Source organism: Fringilla coelebs, assembly GCF_963513975.1.
Source record: "Fringilla coelebs genome assembly, chromosome: 30".
Classification (NCBI taxonomy): domain Eukaryota; kingdom Metazoa; phylum Chordata; class Aves; order Passeriformes; family Fringillidae; genus Fringilla; species Fringilla coelebs.
In genome coordinates this window covers 1,474,369-1,497,359 of record NC_140056.1, presented here as the reverse complement: position 1 = coordinate 1,497,359, position 22,991 = coordinate 1,474,369, and the positions used below count along the sequence as shown (strand labels likewise).

Here is a 22,991-nt window from a genome sequence, read left to right as displayed (position 1 = left end):
ACTGCAGATGCTGCCCTGCCCCGGGCTGTGTTGCCACGTGAGCCGCCGCTGCCGGCCGCCTTCCCGGGGGGCTGCCGCAGCCACCGGAGCAGTCACCGCTGCCTGTTGCTTGGGATGGAGCCCTTGGCACTCATTTGTCGGCCCAGTCCTTCCCTCTTTCCTTGTGCCCCTCTGCTTTTCCCCCAAATTTTCCTCCCCATCTTCCACCTTGGCACATCCTGGCGCGAGAGCGGGCAGGCTGGGCGCGCCGCAGTGGGGCAGGTGTGAGGTACCTGTGAGCGCGTGTGTGGGCACACCTGTGCTCGTGTGTGCAGGTGAACACGTGTGCACATCGCGGTGGGAGCCTAGCCAATCCCCTCTCCGCCGTGAGACCCCAAATCGTGTCTGCACAGCCCAGCGCCCGGCCAGGAGTCTCCATGTGCCAACAGACACATCGTGACATTCCCACAACGAGGGGCTGGGGGCTGCGTGGGCACGGTGCCGTGTGCGGACCCCCCACCCAGGGGTGCCCGCGTGGACACGGTGCTGACCCCCCACCCCGGGGTGCCCGCGTGGGCACGGTGCCCGCGTGCTGACCCCCCACCCTGGGGTACCTGCATGGGCACGGTGCTGACCCCCCATCCCGGGGTGCCCGCGTGGGCATGGTGCTGAGCCCCCACCCCGGGGTGCCCGCGTGGGCACGGTGCCCGTGTGCTGACCCCCCACACCCAGGGGTGCCCGCGTGGGCACGGTGCCCGTGTGCTGACCCCCCACCCAGGGGTACCCGCGTGGGCACGGTGCCCGTGTGCTGACCCCCCACCCAGGGGTACCCGCGTGGGCACGCGTGTGCCGCTGTGTGACTCCGTGTGTGCGACGAGCACAGCGTGGGCGTGAAGCGGCAGGGTGGGGGTACCACCCCCCCCGGCCCCCATTGGCAGCTCTCCTCTCGCCCACCCACACCGTACCATGGGCAGAGCCCCTTATTTAGCGCCGTGCAGCAGCCGCTGCCCCGGTATTTCGCCTCCCGGCTGAGCCCGGGCCGCGGGAGCTGTCCGCCACCGCTGCCCACCGCCGCTGCTGTCCACCGCCACGCCTCGAGGAGTCCCTGCTCCGCAGCCACCGGCGCCGAGGGTCCCTCAGCCCTCGACTCCACCGGAGGGCTCGGCAGGTCTGTGTCCCCGTGTCCCCCACGGCCCCGGTGGCTTTCCGGGGTCCCGGGGAGCTGCTGTGCCCTGTCCTCACCCCGCTGGGGTTAGGGGAAGGCAGGAGGAGGAAGCGGAGGTTGGAGGAGGGCACAGGAAGGGGGAAGAGATGGGGTGAAGGTATCGCTTGAATTTGGGGAGGGTTTGGTGGGGGGTTCTGGAAGCAAGTCCGGCTGTGGGCAGGGGTATGTGTGCCTGGGGATGCCAGTGTGCCAGGGAGCGTGTCAGGGGACACGGGTGTGCTGAGACGGGTGAACGTGCAGGACGGAGCCTGAGCCGTGTCCGTGCCCCACACTCGTGTTTGCACGGCTCGTATGGGAGTGCATAACCGTGGCACAACGGCCACGAGTGGGGACACGGGACCTCCAGGGCCACAGCAGGGCCGTGTCCCCCTGCACGCCCCGTAACGGACTCCCCCCATCCCGATAATGGACCCCCGGGGGTCCAAGGGACACCGGCAGCCCGGGAAGTGACGTGATCCCTCCTCCTCACACCCGAGAGGGGGTCCCGCCGCCCCCGGCCCCCCGTCTCCCGTCTCTTTCCCTCCCCAGAGCCCGGTTCGCTTCCAGACTCATCCCGGGCCGCCCCATCGAGGGGTCGCCGGCTCGGGACAGCCCCGGGAAGCTCCGTCGCTGATCGCTGCTCCCGTGTCCCCCTGAGGATGAAGAACCGACCGGTGCTGGCGGTGCTGCTGCTCCTGGCGCTGCCGCTCGCCCTCGCCCGCCGCGCCCCCGCCGCCCCGCCGGGCCCCGCGCTGGTACGGCCGTCGGGGGGGAGCGGCGGGAGGACCTCGGGAGCCCCCGGACCCCTTCCCATCCCTCTCACCCGCTTCGTTCCCGCAGGGGATGCCCGTCCCGGAGCCGCTGCCGTGGAGCCCCCGCGGCAGCCCCGGGGCCGCCGCCGCCGCCGCCGCCGCGCTGGAGCTGCTGCGGGAGGAGGGCGCCGGTGAGGGGCGGGGGGCTTGGATGGGAGGGTGTCGGTCCGCCCGGTCCTCGCTCACCCGTTTCGGTCTCTTCCAGGTCCCCCCGCGGCGCCGCAGAAGAGTAAGTCCCGCCCGGTGCCGGTGCCGGTGCCGGCGCCGGTACCGGTGCCGCTGACGGCCGATCTCTCCGCAGGAGACATGCACGATTTCTTCGTGGGGCTCATGGGGAAGCGAGCGGCGGAGCCCGGGCGAGAGGCGGGGCGGGGAAGCGGCGGCCCGGCCCCCCGGTGCTCCCCGGGACCCCCCGCTCCCGCAGAGGCCCCGCTGCGGGCGGCCTGAGCGGCGGGAGGAGCCCCCCACGGGGTTGTGCCCGGTGTCCCGGGGATGGTGGGACCGACTGCGGGAGCGTCCCGGGCGCCGGCGCCCACGGAGCCGTCGGGAGCGCGGCGGTCCGGCCCCACGCGCGCGTGTCCGTGCACCTGTGTACACCTGGACACCTGTACACCTGGCCCCGCTATACACCCACCCGTGTCTGCGCGGGACACGCGCAAACTGCGGCTCCGTGTCTTGGCTGCGCCTCCGGGACCCGCTCGGGACAGCCCAGGGGATGGGGATGCGGGGACGGGGCCGCGGGGATGAGCCCACGGGGATGGGCCCACGGGGATGAGCCCACGGGACCACCGGGGCCGGGGTTCGTGTGCTCTTGGGCTGCAGCGACCTGTCCCTTCCCCACGGCAGCCCCCGTAACTGGAGAAGTGCCCGTGTCCCTTCCCGTGTCCGTGTGTCCGTGCCCCTGTCCATGTCCCTTCCCGTGCTCGTCTCCATGTCCCTGTCAGTGTGTAAATAGCACACCAGTGTCCGTGACCGTGTCCCTTCCCGTTTCCGTGCGTCCCTCCTCGTGTCCGTCCCTGTGTCCCTCCCCGTGTCCATGTCCGTGTGACCCGCCCCGTGTCAGTGTGTCCCTCTCCGTGTCCGTGTGTCCCTCTCCGTGTGTCCCTCTCCGTGTCCGTGTGTCCCTCTCCGTGTCCGTGTGTCCCCCTCCGTGTGTCCCTCCCCGTGTCCGTGTCTCCCTCTCCGTGTCCGTGTGTCCCTCCCCGTGTCCGTGTGTCCCTCTCCGTGTGTCCCTCTCCGTATCCGTGTGTCCCTCCCCGTGTCCGTGTGTCCTTCTCCGTGTCCGTGTGTCCCTCCCCGTGTCCATGTCCGTGTGTCCCTCTCCGTGTCCGTGTGTCTCTCTCCGTGTCCATGTCCGTGTGTCCCTCTCCGTGTCAGTGTGTCCTTCTCCGTGTCCGTGTGTCCCTCTCCGTGTCCGTGTGTCCCTCCCCGTGTCCGTGTCCGTGTGTCCCTCTCCGTGTGTCCCTCTCCGTGTCCGTGTGTCCCTCTCCGTGTCCGTGTGTCTCTCTCCGTGTCCGTGTGTCCGTGTGCCCCGTCCGGTGCCCCCGCTCCGGTTCCTCCGCGCCGCGCGGGGGCGCTGCGGGCGGCGGCTCCCGGAAGGCGGCGCGGGCCGGGGCGGGCGCGGGGCGGGTCGGTGCCTTTGTGTGAGCCGGGCCGGGATGGTGCGGGGCGCCGGGCGGGTAAGGAGCGACCCCCGCCCGCCACCCCCGGCCCCCGCAGGGCCCCCGCGCCGCGCCCCCGCCGCCAGCCCCGCGCCGACCCTCTCCGACCCTCTCCGGGGCCTCCCGCCGCCTTTGGTGGCTCCCCCCGGGGTCCCTTCCTGCCCCGCTCCCCGGGCCCCACCGGGACCCCGCTGTGCCCCCCTCCATCTCCTCCCGTTTCTCCTGGAGCAGCTCCGGGACTCCCCCCTTCCCGCTGCCCCCCCGGCCCCCATCCTCTGCCCGGTTCTTTCCCCTCCGCAGGGATCCCCAATTGCCGCAGCGATTGCCCGGGTGCTTTTTGGGCTGGGCAGCGTTTGCCTTCCGGAGCCTTCCCCGCGGCATCTTCATCCTCCTCCTCGCCCTCCCCAGCTGCCGGTGGTGTTTTCCCCCATCCCTCCCATCCCCGGGAGAGCAGCTCGTCCTCTGGGCTTTGGTTTTTCCCGGGGCTGGGGCAGAGGCAGCTCCAGCCCCTCCAAACTCCCGCTCTTTGCTGCCTTCTGGGCTCGCTGTTCCCTGTCTCAGGACGGGGAGTGCAGGGAATTAGAAATAGGGGAATTAAGGATAGAGTTTCCTGGGTAAGTTCGTGAAATCCCAAAGCTGTTGGGGTGTCTGTGAGCAGGACAGAGGGACGAAGGCGGTGGGACAAGCTGGGAGGAATGGTCGGTGCTGCGGGACAGGTGTGGTGGCAGCTGGGGAATCTGAGGGGCGCTGCCAAGAAATCCCAGGGGAATCCATCCTGGGGGAATCCATCCCGGGGGAATCCAGAGGCTGGAATGCAGAGGATCCCACCTGAGAGCCTGAAGTCTCCTTGGGGGTCCAGGTGGAATCTGAAGTGAAGGAATGAAGTGGCTGCAGCTGGAGCGGACCTAGAGGCGAATCCAACTGGTGTGTCCAGCCTGAGTGACATCTCTTTGGAGAGGAGCCTCATCCCCAGCTCGACAAGAGGGAGATGTCTGCAACAGGCTCTGGTTTGGGCTCAGGGTCAGCAGGATCTCTGTCCCTGCCCCTGTAGCAGTGGGACCTCCAGGCTGCCGTGGAGAGTCAGTGTCTTTTTGTTTGGACTTTGCTGCTTTGTACATCCAGCCTTTTCCTTCCCAAAACTGAGGTGACAGGACAGGTTTAGTCCATCTCCAGCTTAGCAGCTGCTCTGTGGCTCCTCAGAAAGGTGCAAAATGACCAGAATGGTGTTGCTTTGCTTGTTAAATAACTTTTTTTTTTGCGTTTCCCCTCTGTAGAGCCCCTTGCCCTGCCAGTTCCTGCTCCCGCCTCGGATGAAAGCGTGAAGGCCGAGCTGACCAGGAGAAAGGACTCTTAAAGCAGCTGCTAAGATGGGCATGAGGATCAAGCTGCACAGCACCAACCACCCCAACAACCTGCTGAAGGAACTCAACAAGTGCCGGCTCTCCGAGACCATGTGCGACGTCACCATCCTGGTGGGCTCCCGCTCCTTCGCCGCGCACAAGGCCGTGCTGGCCTGCGCTGCTGGCTACTTCCAGAACCTCTTCCTCAACACTGGGCTGGACGCTGCCAGGACCTACGTGGTGGATTTCATCACGCCAGCCAACTTTGAGAAGATCCTGAGCTTTGTCTACACCTCGGAGCTCTTCACCGACCTCATCAACGTGGGGGTTATCTACGAGGTGGCGGAGCGGCTGGGCATGGAGGATCTGCTGCAGGCGTGTCACTCCACCTTCCCCGACCTGGAGAGCTCAGCCATCACCAAGCAGCCTGCTCTGTCTGTGGGGGAAGGCCGGGCTGGGGTGCTGAGCGGCGCCTCCTCGGAGCAGAGCCACTCTTTGGGGGACATGCGGAGCGGCGCGGAGCACTTCGGCCCCGAGCGGAGTTACCTCCTGCACGGGGACGTGGTGGGCGGCTACAAAGAGGATGACAGGAACGCTGTGGGTGAGGCCAGCCAGGCTCTTCCCCTGATGCACCCACAGCAGCCTCCCAAGACAGAGCAGGAGTCAGAGCCAGGGCAGTTTGCTCCGGTCGCAGGTCTGGGGGCCCAGCCTGGTGGGAATGTCGTGGCACAGACCACTGGCAGCTCCTGCCCTCAGTACAAGGCCCAGAGCAATGGTGACTATGGCAAGGGTGGCTTCTTCCCCACTGACCCCTCCCTGGATGTCTCCACAGGGAGCAATTCCTGCCCCAGCAACAGCGACCACTCCAAAGAGCAGGGATTCGAGCAGATGGATGAGCTCCAGCTGGAGGATTTGGGAGAGGCAGAGCTGCATTTTGAGGATGCTGGAGAAGAGCTGGTCCCGTCTGAGGAAGTGATTGAGCTGAGTGATGACAGCGAGGAGGAACTGGCCTTCGAGAGCGACAGCCGGGACAGCAAGGCCATGCCCTGCCAGGTGTGCAAGAAGGTTCTGGAACCCAACATCCAGCTGATCCGCCAGCACGCCAGGGACCACGTGGACCTGCTCACGGGGAACTGCAAGGTCTGTGAGACCCACTTCCAGGACCGTAACTCCAGGGTGACTCATGTGCTGTCCCACATCGGCATCTTCCTCTTCTCCTGCGACATGTGCGAGACCAAGTTCTTCACCCAGTGGCAGCTGACGCTGCACCGGCGGGACGGCGTCTTCGACAACAACGTCATTGTCCACCCCAGTGACCCCCTGCCGGGGAAGGTGGCTGTTTTTGGGGGAGGGCCCAGCCCCGAGCTGGCCTGTGCTGCTTGTGGAAAGCCCTTGGCCAAAGATTTCCACACGGTCCGGAACCACCTGCTGGAGCACGTCAACCTGAAGAGCCAAACGTGCGGCGTGTGCGACCAGCGGCACCTGAGCCTCTGCAGCCTGCTGTGGCACGCCCTGTCCCACCTGGGCATCTCCGTCTTCTCCTGCTCCGTGTGTGCCAGCAGCTTCGTGGACAGGCAGCTCCTGGAGAAGCACCTGGCCGTGCACCAGCACGTGGAGGAGGCTCTTTTCCAGTGCCACTTCTGCAGCCAGAGCTTCAAGCTGGAGGCCGCTTATCGCTACCACGTCAGCCAGCACAAGTGCGGGGGCAACCTGGACATCCGGGCGGGATTTGGGGAGCGCCTGCAGCCCCAGGGGCTGCCCAAGAGGAAGCTGCCCGAGGAGTTCCTGAGTGAAGAGCTGGCGCTGCAGAACCAGCCGGGGAACAGCAAGTACAGCTGCAAGGTGTGCGGCAAGAGGTTTGCCCACACCAGCGAGTTCAACTACCACCGGCGCATCCACACCGGGGAGAAGCCGTACCAGTGCAAGGTGTGCCACAAGTTCTTCCGAGGGCGTTCCACCATCAAGTGTCACCTGAGGACGCACTCGGGGGCCCTGATGTATCGCTGCACGGTGTGTGGTCACTACAGCTCCACGCTCAACCTGATGAGCAAGCACATAGGGGTGCACAAGGGCAGCCTCCCGCCGGACTTCACCATCGAGCAGACTTTCATGTACATCATCCATTCCAAAGAGGCTGAGAAAAACACAGATAGCTGATGGGGAGCTGCTGGAGGAGGAGGAGTGGTAATGATGGAGGCTGTGGAGGAGGAAAAGAAAAGGAAAAAAAAAAAAAAAACAAAACCAAGTTGTTTTATTTAATGGTCAGGCATCATGGATGGAATTCTTTTTTGGTTTTGGTTTGGTTTTTTTTTTTTAATTATTATAATTTTTGGGCCTTCCTAGGGCTTTTTAGATTGGTGGCGTTGTACAAATTAACAGCACGTGAGGTACATCACTGTTTCAAGGAGTCTGTCGTGTTTACTTACCTCTGGTCCTCTTAGAGGCCATCTGTGCTTTTAGCATTTCTCACTAGTTTTTGAGTCTAGATTCTATTTTTTTTTTTTTTTTGAACCTTTTAGCCCACTTGACCAGGCTAACCCTGAGCTTGTCCACAAACTGATGCTGCTAAGATTTTCACACCTGACCTCAGTGGAGAGGGACAGAGCCAGAGCAGGCGCTGGACTCGGAAGGAAAGGAACAAAAGAGAAAGGAAAAAAAAAAAAAAGGAAAGAAAAAGACATTCTGGGCATCCCTGGTGTTCTGCTGCTACTGCCAGGAGATGGGCAAAGCGTGCTCTGGGGAGAGGAGCAGGAAACACCTGAGTGTGTAAGCAAGGAGGGAACCAGGAGCAGGGGATTCCCAGATTCCCAGGCCCTGTTTGCTCTGCCGTGCCCCCAGACCTGGAGCAGGAGCTGAAGGAGCCCCAGGAGCTCCCTGCAGAGCCTGGGCAGAAGTGGCTGTGTGAGCCTGGAGACCTCCTGGAGGATTGGAGAGGGAGGGGAAGCTCCCTGCTCCTTGTGGGGTGATTTGTGGTGGCTGCAGAGAGCCAGAAGTGTCCTGGCTCTGCTCTGCCCCAGCCTCACGCCGTGCCCTGGGCAGATGAGTCAGGATGAAGCTGTTGCCTTAACTCCCTGGAAGGAGGAGGGGGGACCCTTCTCCTGCCAAAGGGATCCCCCCTCCCACAGCCTGGATGTGTTCCCGTGGCAAACCTGTGTGGTTGGAGTGATGTGAGTTTGTTCATGGAGCTGCAGCCGTGGCTTGGCCTCTCCAGCTGCGTGCTGGGCACTCCTGGGGGGCTCCCCTGGGCAAGGAGGGGCTCCCCTGGGCATGGGGGGCTCCCCTGGGTGTGGGGGGCTCCCCTGAGCATGGAGGGGCTCCCCTGAGCATGGGGGGCTCCCCTGAGCGTGGGGGGCTCCCCTGAGCATGGAGGGGCTCCCCTGGGCGTGGAGGGTTCCCCTGGGTGTGGGGGGCTCTCCTGGGCATGGAGGGGATCCCCTGGGTGTGGGGGGCTCCCCTGGGCATGGAGGGGCTCCCCTGGGTGTGGGGGTCTCTCCTGGGCATGGAGGGGCTCCCCTGGGTGTGGGGGTCTCTCCTGGGCATGGAGGGTCTCCCCTGGATGTGGGGGGCTCTCCTGGGCATGGAGTGTGTATAGAGGGGGCTCTCCTGGCATGGAGGAGCTGTCCTGGGCATGGAGGGTCTCCCCTGGCTGTGGAGGGGCTGTCCTGGGTGTGGGGGTCTCTCCTGGGCATGGAGGAGCTCCCCTGGATGTGGGGGGGCTGTCCTGGGTGTGGGGGGCTCTCCTGGGCATGGAGTGGGCATGGAGGGCTCTCCTGCATGTGGGGGGCTCTCCTGGACATGGAAGGACTCCCCTGGGTGTGGGGGTCCCCCCTGAGCATGGAGGGGCTCCCCTGGGCATGGGGGTCTCTCCCCCTCTACATTTCAGTGCCCCTTGGTGCAGGAGGCTCTCCTGGGCACGGGGAGCTCTCCTGGGCACGGGGGTCTCTCTTGGCCCTGTGTCAGCTCCACCTCAGCATGGGGGGGCTCCCTCCTGGCCCCTTCTGGGGGTCTCCCCAGCCCCTCTTGGGGGTCTCTCCTGGCCCCTCCTGGGGGTCTCTCCTGGCCACCCCAGTGAAGTCAGCCGTTGCCAGCAGTGTTAACGCTGGGAAGGGGCATGGATTGGCATCTCCCTGTTGTTATCCAGCTGTGGGGCAGAGGTGGGGAGGAACAGACCCTTCCCAGCTGGGATTGCCCTTGGGTAACTCATTCTACCTCACAAACAAAGAAGCGCTCGGGCCTCTCGTGGATCGGCTCCTGCGCTTCTGTCAAGTTTTGCTGTTACAAAACTAAAACTAAAAAACAAAACTAAACTAAACTGAACTAAACTAGTGATTTGCAAACCCTGGAAAGTCACCCCGCTGCCCCCTCCCTGTGAAGGGACACCCAGGAAGGGCCATCCTGCAGTGGGGGCTGAGCTCAGAGAGCTCAGAGCGCGCCGGGGTCTCTCTCCCAGCTCTGCCGTGGCCTTGGGCGAGTCACTTCACCTCTTTGCCTCAGTTTCCTCATCTGTAAAATGAGGGTGGTACCGAGCTACCTCCGGGAGCGGGGAGGGGGCCTGGAGCCTGGATTTGGAGGAAGGGAGGGAGGGAGGCACCAGAGCCAAGGTCAGCTCTGAGTTCTGAACTGCAGGCTCGCGGTCCTGGCATCGCTGTGTTGAGCTGTGTTAGGATTTCCAGGAGAAAGGGGAATTGTGGGCAGTGCTGGAGCTTTGCTGTGGGCTCCTCTGAGCTGCTCTCTGGGTTCCAGGGTTTCTGTGGTGGAATTGTGGGGTGGGTGAGGCTGGAAGGGACCGTTGGGGGTCACCCAGTCCCACAGGGTCCCCTCGAGCGTGGAACTCAGGGCTGGGGACAGGGACAGGGATGGGCACAACCTGCGCTGCTCTGGAGGTGGCTGTGAAGGGTGTGAGGGATAGACAAGGCTGGGAGAGCCTTGAGACCCTCCTGGAATGTTCCAGAAGCTGTGGTGAGCTTCAGGGAGGGTCTGCATCCCCGGATCTCGCTAAGCTGAAAAGCAAAAGCCTTTTGTGCACATAAACCAAAAAGTGAAGTTTTTACACCCAAACACCAACAGGCACAGCCAGCCCTTGCTCCTGCCTTGGGGGAGAGCAGGAGCCCCCCATTGCTGCTGGCTCTGATCCAGGGGATTTCTGTTTGTTGGATTAAAACAGATCATTCCCACCTGGAACACCCCAAATCTGCAGCGGAGGGGCTGCAGGGGTGGCTCTGACCCTGCTGCTGCTCCTGGGGGTGACTCCCCGAGGGGTCAGAGATCTGAGGGGGGGTCCTGGGTGTTCCTGAGCCTTTGGGGTGGGCAGGGATGTCATCCCTGTCCCCAGCCTGCCTGGCAGCTCCAGTTCAGTGTTGGGAGAGCCAAAATCAATTTGGATTTCAATCCTTCTCCACCACCACGGGCAAACCTGGCTCTCTTCTGTCCTTGGTGACTGCGGGGACACCAACCTACCTCCCCTGGGGCAGCCTGAGCTGTTTGCTTCAGGATCCTGGGGTAGGAGAGGGAGTTGCAGAGGGGGAATTCTGGCAGCATCCAGGTCATGGAACCTCCTGGGCCCCGCTCCACGCCCAGGCTCACTCCCACCCCGAACACAAAATTCACTTTCCCCCGTTCTCAGTGGATCCAGGTCTGTCAGCAGAGTCACTGAGCAGAAGAAGAAAGAACAAGAGTTGAATTTGCTGTCTAACCTTTTTGTTAAGTTAATCGTAGGTACTGACCTCCTGCTATTTAAGTGTTTACTATCTATTTGCTGTAAAGTTTTGTATATTTTGTAAACTTCCCCACCCCACCCCCCTCCCCGAATCGTAGATGTCTAAAATCGTTGTACATCGGGTTCTTTTCTACTCCATTGTTCAGCACAAAGTGTGTTTTTTATTTAGAATAATAAAATGGAAAACATTCACCTCTTGTAGCTGCTTCTTTATAAAATGTTTTCCTCCCAGGAATGCCTGTGGGAAGCAGGTGAGGCCGTCCCTGGATCATCTCCCACTGGATTTGGGGCTCGGGGGAACAGTTTGGGACATTCCTGGGGGATGTGGGAGCAGAGCCCACCCACTGGGGAATCCCAGGGTTTGTACCTGGATGAGCCTTTTCTGCCAGGAACTGGAGCTCCACGGGCTGGGAAATGAGATCAAAATGGTTTTGAGGGGTCTGGGGCAGCTCAGGGGTGAGGGGAGGACATGGGAGCTGGGCTTGGAGAAGAGGAGGCTGGGAGGGGATTCTATCAATCCATAGAAATATCTCAGATATCTCATTTGAGAGGGGATTCTATCAATCCATAAAAATGTCTCAGATATCTCATGTGAGAGGAGATCTCATCAATCCATAAAAATATCTCACATATCTCATTTGAGAGGGGATCTCATCAATCCATCAAAATATCTCAGAAATCTCATTTGAGAGATCTCATCAATCCATAAAAATATCTCATATATCTCATTTGAGAGATCTCATCAATCCATAAAAATGTCTCAGATATCTCATTTGAGAGATTTCATCAATCCATAAAAATACCTCAGATATCTCATTTCAGAGGGGATCTCAACAATCCATAAAAATATCTCAGATATCTCCTTTGAGAGGGGATTCTATCAATCCATAAAATTATCTCAGATATCTCATTTGAGAGATCTCATCAAGCCATAAAAATATCTCACATTTCTCATTTGAGAAGGGATCTTGTCAATCCATAAAAATACCTCAGATATCCATATAAATATCTCATTTCTGAGGAGATCTCATTGATCCATAACAATCCCTCAAAGGTGGGTGCCAAGAGGATGGTGCCAGATTTTTCAGTGCTGTGACAGAATAAGGAGCACCAGCCATAAATGAAACCACAAGAAATTCCACCTTGACAAAATAAAAAAACTTCCCATGGAGGTGGGAACAATTTATTTGAGGCCACTCTGGCCCTTAAAAAGTGCAGACAAATTAAGACAGTTAAAAATTAGGTTTATTAGGTGAAATACCAAATTTTACATGTTGAAGTATCTTGAATATATTTTTGCCCTGGTGAGTGGCAGGTTGTGTGTTCATCATCCATTTGGGAATGGGGGGAAATTAGCCAAGGGAAGCTCAGGGAGGGTTTGGGATCAGGGAATGAGGATGGGGGGGTCCTGTGGGTGCAGATCTCAGCCTGGGGGTCTCACAGCCCTTGGGGTTCTGCACTCACAGGTGTGAGGAGCAGAGGAAGGGAATTCCTGAGCAGGGAATTCCGACCCTGCCGGAGCCTTCCCAGGAATTTTGGATTATCCCCCCAATGCTCATGTCCTGGGATAAAAAGGAACATCCCTGCAGAAGGAATTTTGGGTTTTCCCCCATCAGGGACCCCTGGAAGTGGCAGAGCTTTCCCACCAGCCCCCTGTGATAACCCCACATCCGTCCCACCCCTGGTCATGGGCTTCTCCCGGGACATCCTGCTCCCACCCGCCAGCCAGCATCCTGTCCCCAGAACTGCTTATGCTTTGCTTTTTTCACCAGCTCAAGGCCTTTGGTAGATTTATGTTCTCTCTGTCACCTTCCCCTGGCGAGGGCCTGACCCTCAGCACGTGACTGAGCTCAGGATCCGCGCAAGGATGAACTCTGTCCGCATTCTCCAGCTCCTTGCACGGCACAAGCTCCAGCTCTGGGGATTTCTGCCCATCCCTGTGCTCCCTCAGGGGCTTTGGTGGAGGGGAAGGGATGCTGGGGTCTGATGGAGTTGGGAAATCCACCCAGTGACCATAAAAACCTGCCAGGGGATGCTCCAGAGGAGGCTGGAGTTAATGGGATGGGGGACCAAAAATCAGTCTGGAGCAGCCCTTCCCAGTAGAAACCCAGTTGAGCCATCACTAATTTACAACTGGGTTTGCAGAATTGCTCTGAAGGAGCGGCTGATCTCGAATCCAAATTATTCCTACCCTCAGGTCTGTGCCCTGCTCAGCCCCTTGGGCTGCCTCACCTTCATCTCTCAAAAATCAGGCTCTGGATGTTGCTGGGCACTGTGGGGGGAGGTTTGAGCTCCAGAGGGGATGGCACTCACCAGGCACTGCCGTGCCCAGAGCTGGGGGTCAGGGGCAGTTTGGGGGTGCAGGAACACCCATGATGGGGCAGATGGTGCAACTCCAACAGCTTGGGGGGGAGCAGGAGGGGCTCTGATCTTGGGGCTGGGTTGTGTCAGACACTGAATGGAGTAACAGGCTTTATTATTGCAAGGGATTATAATGTTCTTGTCAAACAGGGAATATAATTTTCTCTTATCCTTTCTTTAGGTTGAACACAACAGCACTCCAGAGGCAAGGTGTCCTCAAGCTCTCCTCAAACCTGGCGCCTCATCCTGCCACAGGAGGTGCCCAAGCAAACGTGTCCTCAGCAGCAGGAAAACCAATCCCACTGTCCCCAGAGTGCCACCAGGACGGAGGCTGGGAGAGTCTGACCCCCCTCAGTTGGGAGGGCTGTTGTCCTTGGCGATGACTATGGAGTGCTGCGTGCTGGAGGAGGAGTTTCCAGCACCCTTCTGGTGGTCCTTGGGGATGTACTTGACCACGGCAGAGATGAGTTTGCTGCGGAAGTTCTTGCTGAGGAAGTTGTAGAGGATGGGGTTGACGACACAGTGGAGCAGCGTGAAGCAGTCGATGATGTCGTAGAAGAAGTAGAGGAGGTGGGCGAAGGTGCAGTGCAGGATGATGTGGTTGCCCTCCAGGGTGAGCAGAGTCAGCACGGCGTGGAAGGGCAGCCAGCTGAGCAGGAAGACCCCGATGTAGGCGTAGATGAGCAGGCAGTGCTTGCGGCTCTCGGGCTTGGCGCGCCGGATGAAGCGCGCCGTCAGCACGTTGAACGCCGCGATGATGGGGAAGGGGATGAGGAAGCCGACAGTGGTGGTGGCCAAGCTGACCGCCAGCGCCCACTCGTCGTAGGTCTCAAAAGGGGCCATGAAGATGCAGATGGGCTCCCCAGTGTTGACCAGCTGCATGTGAGCCACCTCCAGCACGGGGATGGCGGCGGCCAGGAGCCAGCTGCAGGCGCAGACGGCGCGGCGCGCGCGGTGCTGGTGCCGCTGCCAGAAGAGGGAGGAGCTGGTCAGGGTCACGTAGCGATCCACGCTCAGGCAGGTGAGGAAGAAGATGCTGGCGTACATGTTGGCGAAGTAGAAGTAGTGGGTGAAGCGGCAGAGGAAGCTGCCCCAGAGCCAGGTGTAATCCAGCATCACCTCCAGCATCCAGATGGGCAGCGAGAGCAGCACGCCCAGGTCAGCGATGGCCATGTTGATGATGTACAGGTTGACCAAGCTCTTGGTGCCCCGTGTCTGCCAGTTGACCCAGATGACCAGGAGGTTCTCCACCAAGCCCACCACGAAGATGACCAGGTAGAGGATGAAGAGAACCACGCGCTTGACGTTCTCGTCCAGGCTGAACTCGCAGAAGGTGTAGGTGTGGTTCAGGAGGTAGAACAGCTCGGACAGGTTGTGGTAGTCCCCGTACTCACTCGGGACAGTGTGTGTCTCCATGGGGACAGTGGTCACCTCGGCCATCCTGGTGGCTGCAGGGAAAGGGAGAGCACTGAGCTGGGCAGCCTGGAATAGTGGGGCTCAAAAAGATCCTTCTGGGAGCTTCTAACTCAATTTTTACTCCCAAGGTGGCTCCCTACATCGACCCTCAAAAGATGCTGAGTCCACCCAGGTGATCTTCTCACACATCCCAGGATAGATTCCAGCCACAAACGACAGTCACCACATGTGGTGGCTGTGCCCTGTCCCAGAACCTGGCCTGGGACACAGGGAGGTGTTGGTGACTCTGTCCCAGAGTCAGCTCCAGCGGGAAAGCCGCCGCTCCCACCCGAGCCCTCGGGGCGGGGTCGCTCGCCAGCCGCCCTCACCCTGCCGGGAGCCATCGGGACACCCAAGTAGGCGACAAAATGATGAATTTCAGGGAAATGCAGCTGGCCTGAACATCCTCTCACTGCCCCAAGTGAGAGCCCCGACCCCAGCACAGCGAAGAGGCTGCGGAGCCCGCCCAGCCTCGGGTGGCTGGAGCAGCCGTTCCCTTGGGAATGTGCCCAGGAGCAGCCGTTCCCCTGGGAATGCTGCGGGGCTCTGCCCTTCCAGTGGGGTCTTCCCTCTTCATTTGGAGCCTGGCAAGCCTGGACCGAGCCACAGCTGGTGTCCCCCGTGAGGGTCACCCCTGTGGCACCCAGCCAGGCTGGCACCCACCGGCCCCAAAAGCAGGGGAGGATGGAGCTGCCACCCCCAGGGATCCTGAACCTGCCGTCCTCTCTGTCCTGCAGGTCCTGAGGGGCCGCTGGGGCTGAGGAGAGACAGGACAGATGGACGGGAGAGGGGACAGACGGACAGGAGAAGGGACAGAGAGATGGGCAAGGGGACAGATGGATGGGAGATTGGACAAGCGGACAGGAGAAGGGACAGGCAGAGAGGACCAGGGACAGACAAACAGGAGAAGGGACAGACGGACGGGAGAGGGGACAGATGGATGGGAGGGGGACAGGCAGAGAGGACCAGGGACAGACAAACAGGAGAAGGGACAGACGGACGGGAGAGGGGACAGATGGATGGGAGGGGGGACAGATGGATGGGAGAGGGGACAGACGGATAGGAGAAGGGACAGGCAAACAGGACCAGGGACAGATGGATGGGAGAAGGGACAGACGGATGGGAGAGGGGACAGATGGATGGGAGAGGGGACAGACGGACAGGAGAAGGGACAGGCAGAGAGGACCAGGGACAGACAAACAGGAGAAGGGACAGATGGATGGGAGAAGGGACAGATGGATGGGAGAAGGGACAGATGGATAGTAAAGGGGACAGACGGACAGGAGAAGGGACACGAGGGAGCAGGGACGGCGCTGGCTCACCGGCGGCGGAGCGAGGGCTGCGCAGGGGCTGCTCGGGATCGGGGGGATCCTCTCGGCTCGGCAGCTCAAGCACCTCTGGGCACGGAGCTCGGGTGGGCTTGGTGGCCGCTGGCTGGGCAGGAAATGACCGGCGTGGTGCAACATCCTGAGCCAGCCCAGCGCGGGTGACATTTCACTGCATTTCCAGCGCCGCGACTCGGCTCCCGTTTGATTTTGCCACCGTGTGGAAGCCGCAGGTGCCTGGGGATGGGCGGAGGTCCCCGAGGCTTCCTGAGTGTCCCTTCCACTGTCACCCCGCCGGGGTAAGAGAAGATCCTGCCTGGATCCTTCTGTGGGGAAAATACATCCCAGGTCCTGCCCCAGCTCTGGGAATGCTGGGCTTTGGGGTGGGTTAGAACAAAGGGGGCAAAGCTGTCCTTGATGCCACCTCGATATCAGGGTGAGCTCAGGGGTTTTTTTCAGTGGGAAAGGGCTGAAAGCTGAACTCTCTGCCCGGGCAGCGCTCCTGCAGGAGCCCATGGCAGATGGATGTCGCCAGAGGAGCACCTCTGGCCAGGCAGCAATTAATCACCGAGCCTTGATTGCCCCGCGCCCTGGCAGGGGAAGCCAGGGGGCTCAAGCCGTGCCCCGGCGCTGGGGAAGGGGCTGATAGGCAGAAAATTTTGCATCGGGCTGCAAGTCCTGCGAAACAATTGCAGGAAATCTCCTTTTTTCCAGCGCAGCCAAGACCGCGGGATCAACAATCGGCTCGGAAGGAAGGCTCGGGGAGCGGGGAAGCGCCAGGGCGCTGATAAGTCGGGGCTCACAACAACAAGCCCAGCGCTGGTGACCCCGTGTGCAGGTACCAACCCCGGCAGGAGCGGCTTCCAAACAGGAACTCGGCAGCTTCGGGCACATTTTGGCTCAGCTGGGGCCCTGGGGGTGGTGAGAGGCTGCTCTGGGGGGGATTTGCCCCACCCGAGGGGGAAGCAACGCTCTGCTGGTTCTATTTAGCAGATCAGGCAATTTCCACACCCAACTCTGGCGCTGAGCAGGATCTGGGAGCTGTCGAGGATTTTTGCAGGGGCTGCTGATCCTGGTTGGAATTCCGGTTGTATTTCCAAGCTGGCTGAGCAGGGTTGGGACAGCAGCTCAGCCCTTTCTGCCCATCCCTGCCGCAATGTTGGGGTGCCCCGAGGCTCTCAGCGCCCCAAATGTGTTCCCAGGAGCCCCCAGCCTCCCTCAGGGTCTGGAGAGGTGATCTCCAGGCAGAAGCAGCAGCGGGGATCTGCAATTCCCAAACTCCTTCCCTCTCCTGGCAGCCGTCGGCGGCCCGCGGTGCTGCCGGGGGGATTTGGGCACCCCACGGCCGGTACAGCCGAGGCTGCAGCTCCCGGGAGGGTGGCACGGCACGTCCCGGCCCCTGGGGACATCCCGGCCCTGAACGCGACCTGCGGGGGCTGCCGGGCACGTTTGTATTTTCTAAGCCAAAGAAAACACTTGGGAAAAGCTTCCTTGGCTGGGGAAGCAGCTCGGCGAGCTGAAGGCAGCTTGTGCAAGGTCGCGGGTCCTCCCCCTCCCTCTCGCCCTCCCCGCCGCATCTCGGGGGTCCCAGTCCAGCGCGGGCTCGACCTTTGCCAGAGCAGGGGGGAGCGGGGCTGCGTTGGTGCTGCTCTGGTCCCGCAAGCAGGTGCACAGTCTCAGAAGCTTGCCCCTCAGCTACTGATCGCTAATCAGCTCTTAATTAGCTCGATGAGTGACGCAGGGATCATCGCCCACGAGCCCAGGGGATGGATAAACACCGCGCTGCCTTTCCCAGCCCGCTCGCTGGCAGCTCAGCCGGGGTATCCCGGGATACGCCGTGCCCGGGGGATGGATAAACACCGCTCTGCCTTTCCCGGCTCGCTCCCTGCCGGCCGAGCCGGGGTATCCCGGGTTACTCGGCCGCTCTGGGCACGGGCAGCAGCCGGGATCTGCCACGGGACCCCCCGGTGGACACCGGCACCGTGGCCAAGTGACCATCAGACACCTCCAGCATTGCACCGCCTTTATTGAGCACCTTCCCGAGGGCGTGTGACACCCACGGGCCGTGTCCCCGCTCCGGTGGCCATCAGGGCATCCCTCTGGCCGGGACGGGCAGGAAGAAGCCGAGGATGGTGTCGGACAGCCAGGCAGGGCAGTAGCTGAGGGGGAGGAAGATGAGCCAGGCGTCCCAGCCGGCGGCGTAGCGGCTGCGGGGGCAGCGGGACAGCAGCGCGTGTCTCATGGCATCGGTGACATGCGACAGGCGGGAGCTGCTCAGGCGGGGCAGCAGCGCGGTGCTCTTGACATCTGGGTGGGCAGAAGGGGGTCAGCGACACGGAGGTGGGGTCAGCGGGGGTGACGGGGTCGGGGAGGACTCACATTTGTCCAGGTAGTGGCGGCCGTAGGCTGCCTGGGCTTCTGCCGGGAGCCGCTCCCAGAGGCGAACGAAGTCCTTCACCAGCGGGGAGGGGTCGATTATTCCCGTCTGGAAGCCTCCAGGTTCGATGATGGAGACCCGCACCCCGAAGGGACGCAGCTCCCTCCTGCCCGAGGTGGGGGCGTCAGCGGGAGCTGCTGCCCCGAAGGGAGCAGAGACCGGGGGGGGGGGAGCGAGGAGCTGCTGGCGACACCCCCCAGCTGCTCCGTCATGGGCACAGAGGAGCCTTGTCCTTGCTCCAGCGACCCTCTTGGATCCCGGGATCTTTGAATCCCCCTGAACCTCAGTGCCTCGGGACCACCCCAGACCCCGGAGCATTCCCGGATCCCGGAACCTCCCCGAATCTCAGCGCCCCGGGACTCCCCTGGACACCAGAACCCCGGACCCTGGGACAGCCCGGGACCTCCTGGACTGGTCCATCCAGATCTCCATGAAACCCTTCCCCTGGTTGCCCACCCACGGCTGCAGCCCTGCCCACGCTCCCAGCCCGCTTGTGGCCAGCCTTTCACAAGATCTCTGGTGGAAAAGTAACCGGGAGTAAACACGGAAATAAAACCCTGCCGGAGGAGAGCAGGGAGAGCACGGGAGAGCTCCGGGGGCTGCCACAACCTTACCTGAGGCTGTCAGAGAAGGCTTCCACACCGAATTTGGAGATGCAGTACCCTCCACCGAAACAGGACAAGCGGCCCATCACGCTGGCCACGTTGACCACGCGGCCCCGCGCCCGCCGCACCAGCGGCAGGAGGCTCAGCGTCACCTCCACCAGCCCCACCAGGTTGACATCCAGCACCTTGACAAAGTCCTCCTTGGTCAGCCACTCGTTTGGAGCCGCGGGGATGGCGATCCCGGCGTTGTTCACCAGCCCCCAGAGCCCTGCAGAGGGGATGGCATCAGCTGGGGCTCTTCCCCAGCACACAGCCCAGTGCCGGCCTCACCTGTGTGCAAGGTGGCAGGAGAGCTGGTGGGGCAATTAGCTCTTAATTAGCTGATTTTCAGGGGGGAAAGGGCTGAACGCCGAACTCTCTGCCCGGGCAGCGCTCCTGCAGGAGCCCATGGCAGATGGATGTCGCCAGAGGAGCACCTCTGGCCAGGCAGCAATTAATCACCGAGCCTTGATTGCCCCGCGCTCTGGCAGGGGAAGCCAGGGGGGACAGCAGGGTGACGACAGGGGCATCACCCCCGTTTTACCTTGATCACCCACACGCTCCCGGACCCAGGCGGCGACACGGGCGATGCTCTTGCTGCAGGTGACATCCAGCAGGACGGTCTGCAGCCGGTCGGAGGTGGCCGCCCGCAGCTGCGCGGCTCCGGCGTCCGTCAGGCAGGCGGCCAGCACCCGCAGCCCCCGCGCGTCCAGCTGCCGGGCCAGCAGGTTCCCGAAGCCGCTGTCGCATCCCGTGATCAGCACGTGCTTCTCCGAGAGCCGCGGCACCGTCTGCCGCTCCCGGTGCCAGCGGCGCAGCAGGAACAGCCCCAGCAGCGCGGCCGCCACGTACAGCCACATCCTCGCCGGTGGCACCGCTCGGTGACAGCCCCTGCCAGCCGCGCTCCGGCCGCACTTATAGAGCCGGGATTGCGGCAGCTCCCTCCCCGGGGTGAGTTTCGTCCTCCTGATTTGTAGTTTTGGTAATTCCTGGCTTTGCCTTGCGCCACTGTCCCTGTGCATGGGGCTCTGCCGTGCCCCTAGCAGGTGGATCCCAGTGCCCCACGGAGCTGGATTTGCTGGAACCCTCCAGACACCACCAGCAGCACCGGCCCTGCATCTTTCCCTCTCTCCCAGCACTGGTGGGCAACAGTGTCCCCAAATGTGGTGATGGAGCAGGACAGTCCCCCCCAGCCAGCTCTGCAAGAGGAGGAGGAGGAGGAGGAAGCAGAGGAGGAGGACTCTGTAAGAAGCTGCCCAGTTCTTTGCCTAGAGGGAAATCTGCTCAGGTTGGAACAGGTCTGAGTTCTACTGGCGTGTGCCAATCCCTGGGGTGCCAGTCAGGGCAAGTCCCCTGGCAACTTGTCCTGAATGCAGCAGGTACTCAAAGGAAGAGCCAGAGCCTCCAGGCACAGCCTCGGTGCCACAGCCTGAGTGACACCACGCTCAGTCAGGAGGGGACAGGGAGTCTTTATTCAGGACAAACCCATCTATGAGCAGGGGACAAAGGGTCAGGCATACCCACAGTTAAAAATTCAGGGACCTCGGTGTGGCCTTGCCTGCAGCCAGTTCTGGATCCCACCGTGCGTTATTGGATCTCTCTCATCCTGGCTGCCAGCTGCAACCCCACCTCAGGCTTTCCCAACAGATTTGGGGTAGAACATGGTGAAAAGGGCGTCGCTGAGGGCTGAGGGCAGGTAGCTGAGGGGCAGGTAGAGCAGCTTGGCGTCCCAGCCGGCGGAGTAGCGGGTGCGGGGGTGCAGGCTGGTCAGAGCGTGCTCCATGCAGTTGGTGACCAGTGACAGGTCGGTGTTGTAGCTCTTCTGCAGCACCTTGAGCGTGGCCACAACTGCAGAGGCAGAAAACACTGCTGAGATCCTGGAGCTGAGCAGAGCCAAGTGGCTCCAGGGGGTTTTGGGGCAGTGGGACCCCCGCGGGACCCCCGCGGCCCTGGGGATGTGCCTTGTGTCAGGAGACAAAGAGAATCACTCAGCCTTTGGGGGAGGTACTTACAATTCCTCAAGTAACTCTCCCCATAACTCTCTTTGATTTCCGCAGGAAGCTTCTCCCAGATGTCATGAAAATTCTTCCCCAGGTTCTCAACGTTGGTGATGGTGGTTTTGAAGTAGCCTGGCTCAATCACAGAGACCTTCACCCCAAAGTTGCGCATCTCCAGCCTGGAAGGGATTGAGCCCTGTGGGACATGGGAGCAGCGCCCAAGGGTGCCCATGCCCGCATCTCCCATGGCATGGAGCCTCGTGCCAGAGGCGTGGAGCAGAGCCTGACCACACCAGGGAACGTCGTGCCAGCCTGGCACATGGCTGGGATGGTGCATCAGTAAAACATTTGCCACATCTGGTGGGAACATGGGTTGGGAACAAAGCAAACCAGCATTTGCCACAGCTGGGTGGGTTGGGAACAAAGCAAAACTTGAGGCAGCAGGGCCATGTCCTGCAGGATCTTGGGCAGGGCCAATGTCCACAGGGGAGGCTCCGTGCCCAATTCTCCCATGGCATGCAGCCTCGTGCCAGAGGCGTGGAGCAGAGCCCGACCACACCAGTGGACATTGTGCCAGCCTGGCACATGGCTGAGATGGTGTGTCAGCAAATGTTTGCCACCCATCTGGATGGGTTGGGAACAAAGCAAAGCTCAGGGCAGCGAGGCCAATGTCCATGGGGGAGGCTCCATGCCAGCACAGGAGCTGTTCATACTTCAGCAGCAGTTACGAGATCGACCTGTGCTCAGTCACGATTCTGTGAGGATGGGAGTTGAACAATGTGCCAGACAAAGTCCAGAAAAACAAGTTGAGAAATCCTGATGGAAAGCTGTTGGTCCAGACTCACCTGAGGCTGTCAGAGAAGGCTTCCACACCGAATTTGGAGATGCAGTACCCTCCACCAAAGAAGGACAAGCGGCCCATCACGCTGGCCACGTTGACCACGCGGCCCCGCGCCCGCCGCACCAGCGGCAGGAGGCTCAGCGTCACCTCCACCAGCCCCACCAGGTTGACATCCAGCACCTTGACAAAGTCCTCCTTGGTCAGCCACTCGTTTGGAGCCGTGGGGATGGCGATCCCGGCGTTGTTCACCAGCCCCCAGAGCCCTGCAGAGGGGATGGCATCAGCTGGGGCTCTTCCCCAGCACACAGCCCAGTGCCAGCCTCACCTGTGTGCAAGGTGGCAGGAGAGCTGGTGGGGCCATCAGCTCTTAATTAGCTGATTTTCAGGGGGGAAAGGGCTGAAAGCCGAACTGTCTGCCCGGGCAGCGCTCCCGCAGGAGCCCATGGCAGATGGATGTCGCCAGAGGAGCACCACTGGCCAGGCAGCAATTAATCACCGCGCTCTGGCAGGTGAAGCCAGGGGGGACAACAGGGTGACAACAGGAGCATCACCCCCGTTTTACCTTGGTCACCCACACGCTCCCGGACCCAGGCGGCGACACGGGCGATGCTCTTGCTGCAGGTGACATCCAGCAGGACGGTCTGCAGCCGCTCGGAGGTGGCCGCCCGCAGCTGCGCGGCGCCGGCGTCCGTCAGGCAGGCGGCCAGCACCCGCAGCCCCCGCGCGTCCAGCTGCCGCGCCAGCAGGTTCCCGAAGCCGCTGTCGCATCCCGTGATCAGCACGTGCTTCTCCGAGAGCCGCGGCACCGTCTGCCGCTCCCGGTGCCAGCGGCGCAGCAGGAACAACCCCAGCAGCGCGGCCACCACGTACAGCCACATCCTCGCCGGTGGCGCCGGCACCGGGATGGGGAGTGGGACGCGACCGGGACGGGTTTGTCCCGACCCTGGCCTTTCCCTCTGGCCGCTGTTAATAATTAATTTGCGGACTCCGGGGCAACGATCGCGGAGATACCGCCGGGCCTCCGGGCACTACCGGGATGCGGGAGCGGCTCCGCCCCGTCCACTTACGGGTCTCGTCCCGCTGCTGCCGCCTGGAGCCCGCCGGGCTGCGGACACTGCCCCGGGATATGTCCCGGGGCTTCGCTCCCGCCGCTCTTGCGGGGAATAGTTAACGGGAACGGGGCAGCGCCCGCGGGTTTCCGCACCGCTGCTCTGCCCTC

The 22,991-nt window shown here is 61.8% G+C and overlaps 4 protein-coding genes across 4 annotated transcripts; 1 reads left to right on the top strand and 3 right to left on the bottom strand.

Moving 5' to 3' along the window:
• Positions 1-3,627: 3,627 nt before the first annotated feature.
• On the top strand, positions 3,628-8,160 carry ZBTB39 (zinc finger and BTB domain containing 39). Its single transcript, XM_084223688.1, has 2 exons — positions 3,628-3,674; positions 4,931-8,160. Exon 2 carries the CDS (start codon positions 5,024-5,026, stop codon positions 7,151-7,153), a length of 2,130 nt encoding a protein of 709 aa, XP_084079814.1. The 5' UTR covers positions 3,628-3,674; positions 4,931-5,023; the 3' UTR covers positions 7,154-8,160.
• A 3,839-nt stretch (positions 8,161-11,999) lies between these two features.
• On the bottom strand, positions 12,000-16,879 carry ACKR5 (atypical chemokine receptor 5). The gene is made up of 2 exons (XM_084223568.1): positions 15,851-16,879; positions 12,000-14,521 (listed from the first exon to the last, which is right to left on the bottom strand). Exon 2 carries the CDS (start codon positions 14,511-14,513, stop codon positions 13,425-13,427), a length of 1,089 nt encoding a protein of 362 aa, XP_084079694.1. The 5' UTR covers positions 14,514-14,521; positions 15,851-16,879; the 3' UTR covers positions 12,000-13,424.
• Positions 16,880-17,159: 280 nt separating this feature from the next.
• On the bottom strand, positions 17,160-19,794 carry LOC311164231 (retinol dehydrogenase 16-like; the record flags this gene model as incomplete). Its single annotated transcript, XM_084223596.1, has 4 exons — positions 17,160-18,160; positions 18,233-18,396; positions 18,905-19,163; positions 19,479-19,794. 4 exons carry the CDS (start codon positions 19,792-19,794, stop codon positions 17,940-17,942), a joined length of 960 nt encoding a protein of 319 aa, XP_084079722.1. The 3' UTR covers positions 17,160-17,939.
• A 642-nt stretch (positions 19,795-20,436) lies between these two features.
• On the bottom strand, positions 20,437-22,774 carry LOC311164222 (retinol dehydrogenase 16-like). Its single transcript, XM_084223578.1, has 4 exons — positions 22,335-22,774; positions 21,777-22,035; positions 20,947-21,110; positions 20,437-20,782 (listed from the first exon to the last, which is right to left on the bottom strand). Exons 1-4 carry the CDS (start codon positions 22,648-22,650, stop codon positions 20,565-20,567), a joined length of 957 nt encoding a protein of 318 aa, XP_084079704.1. The 5' UTR covers positions 22,651-22,774; the 3' UTR covers positions 20,437-20,564.
• Between the last annotated feature and the right edge of the window lie 217 nt (positions 22,775-22,991).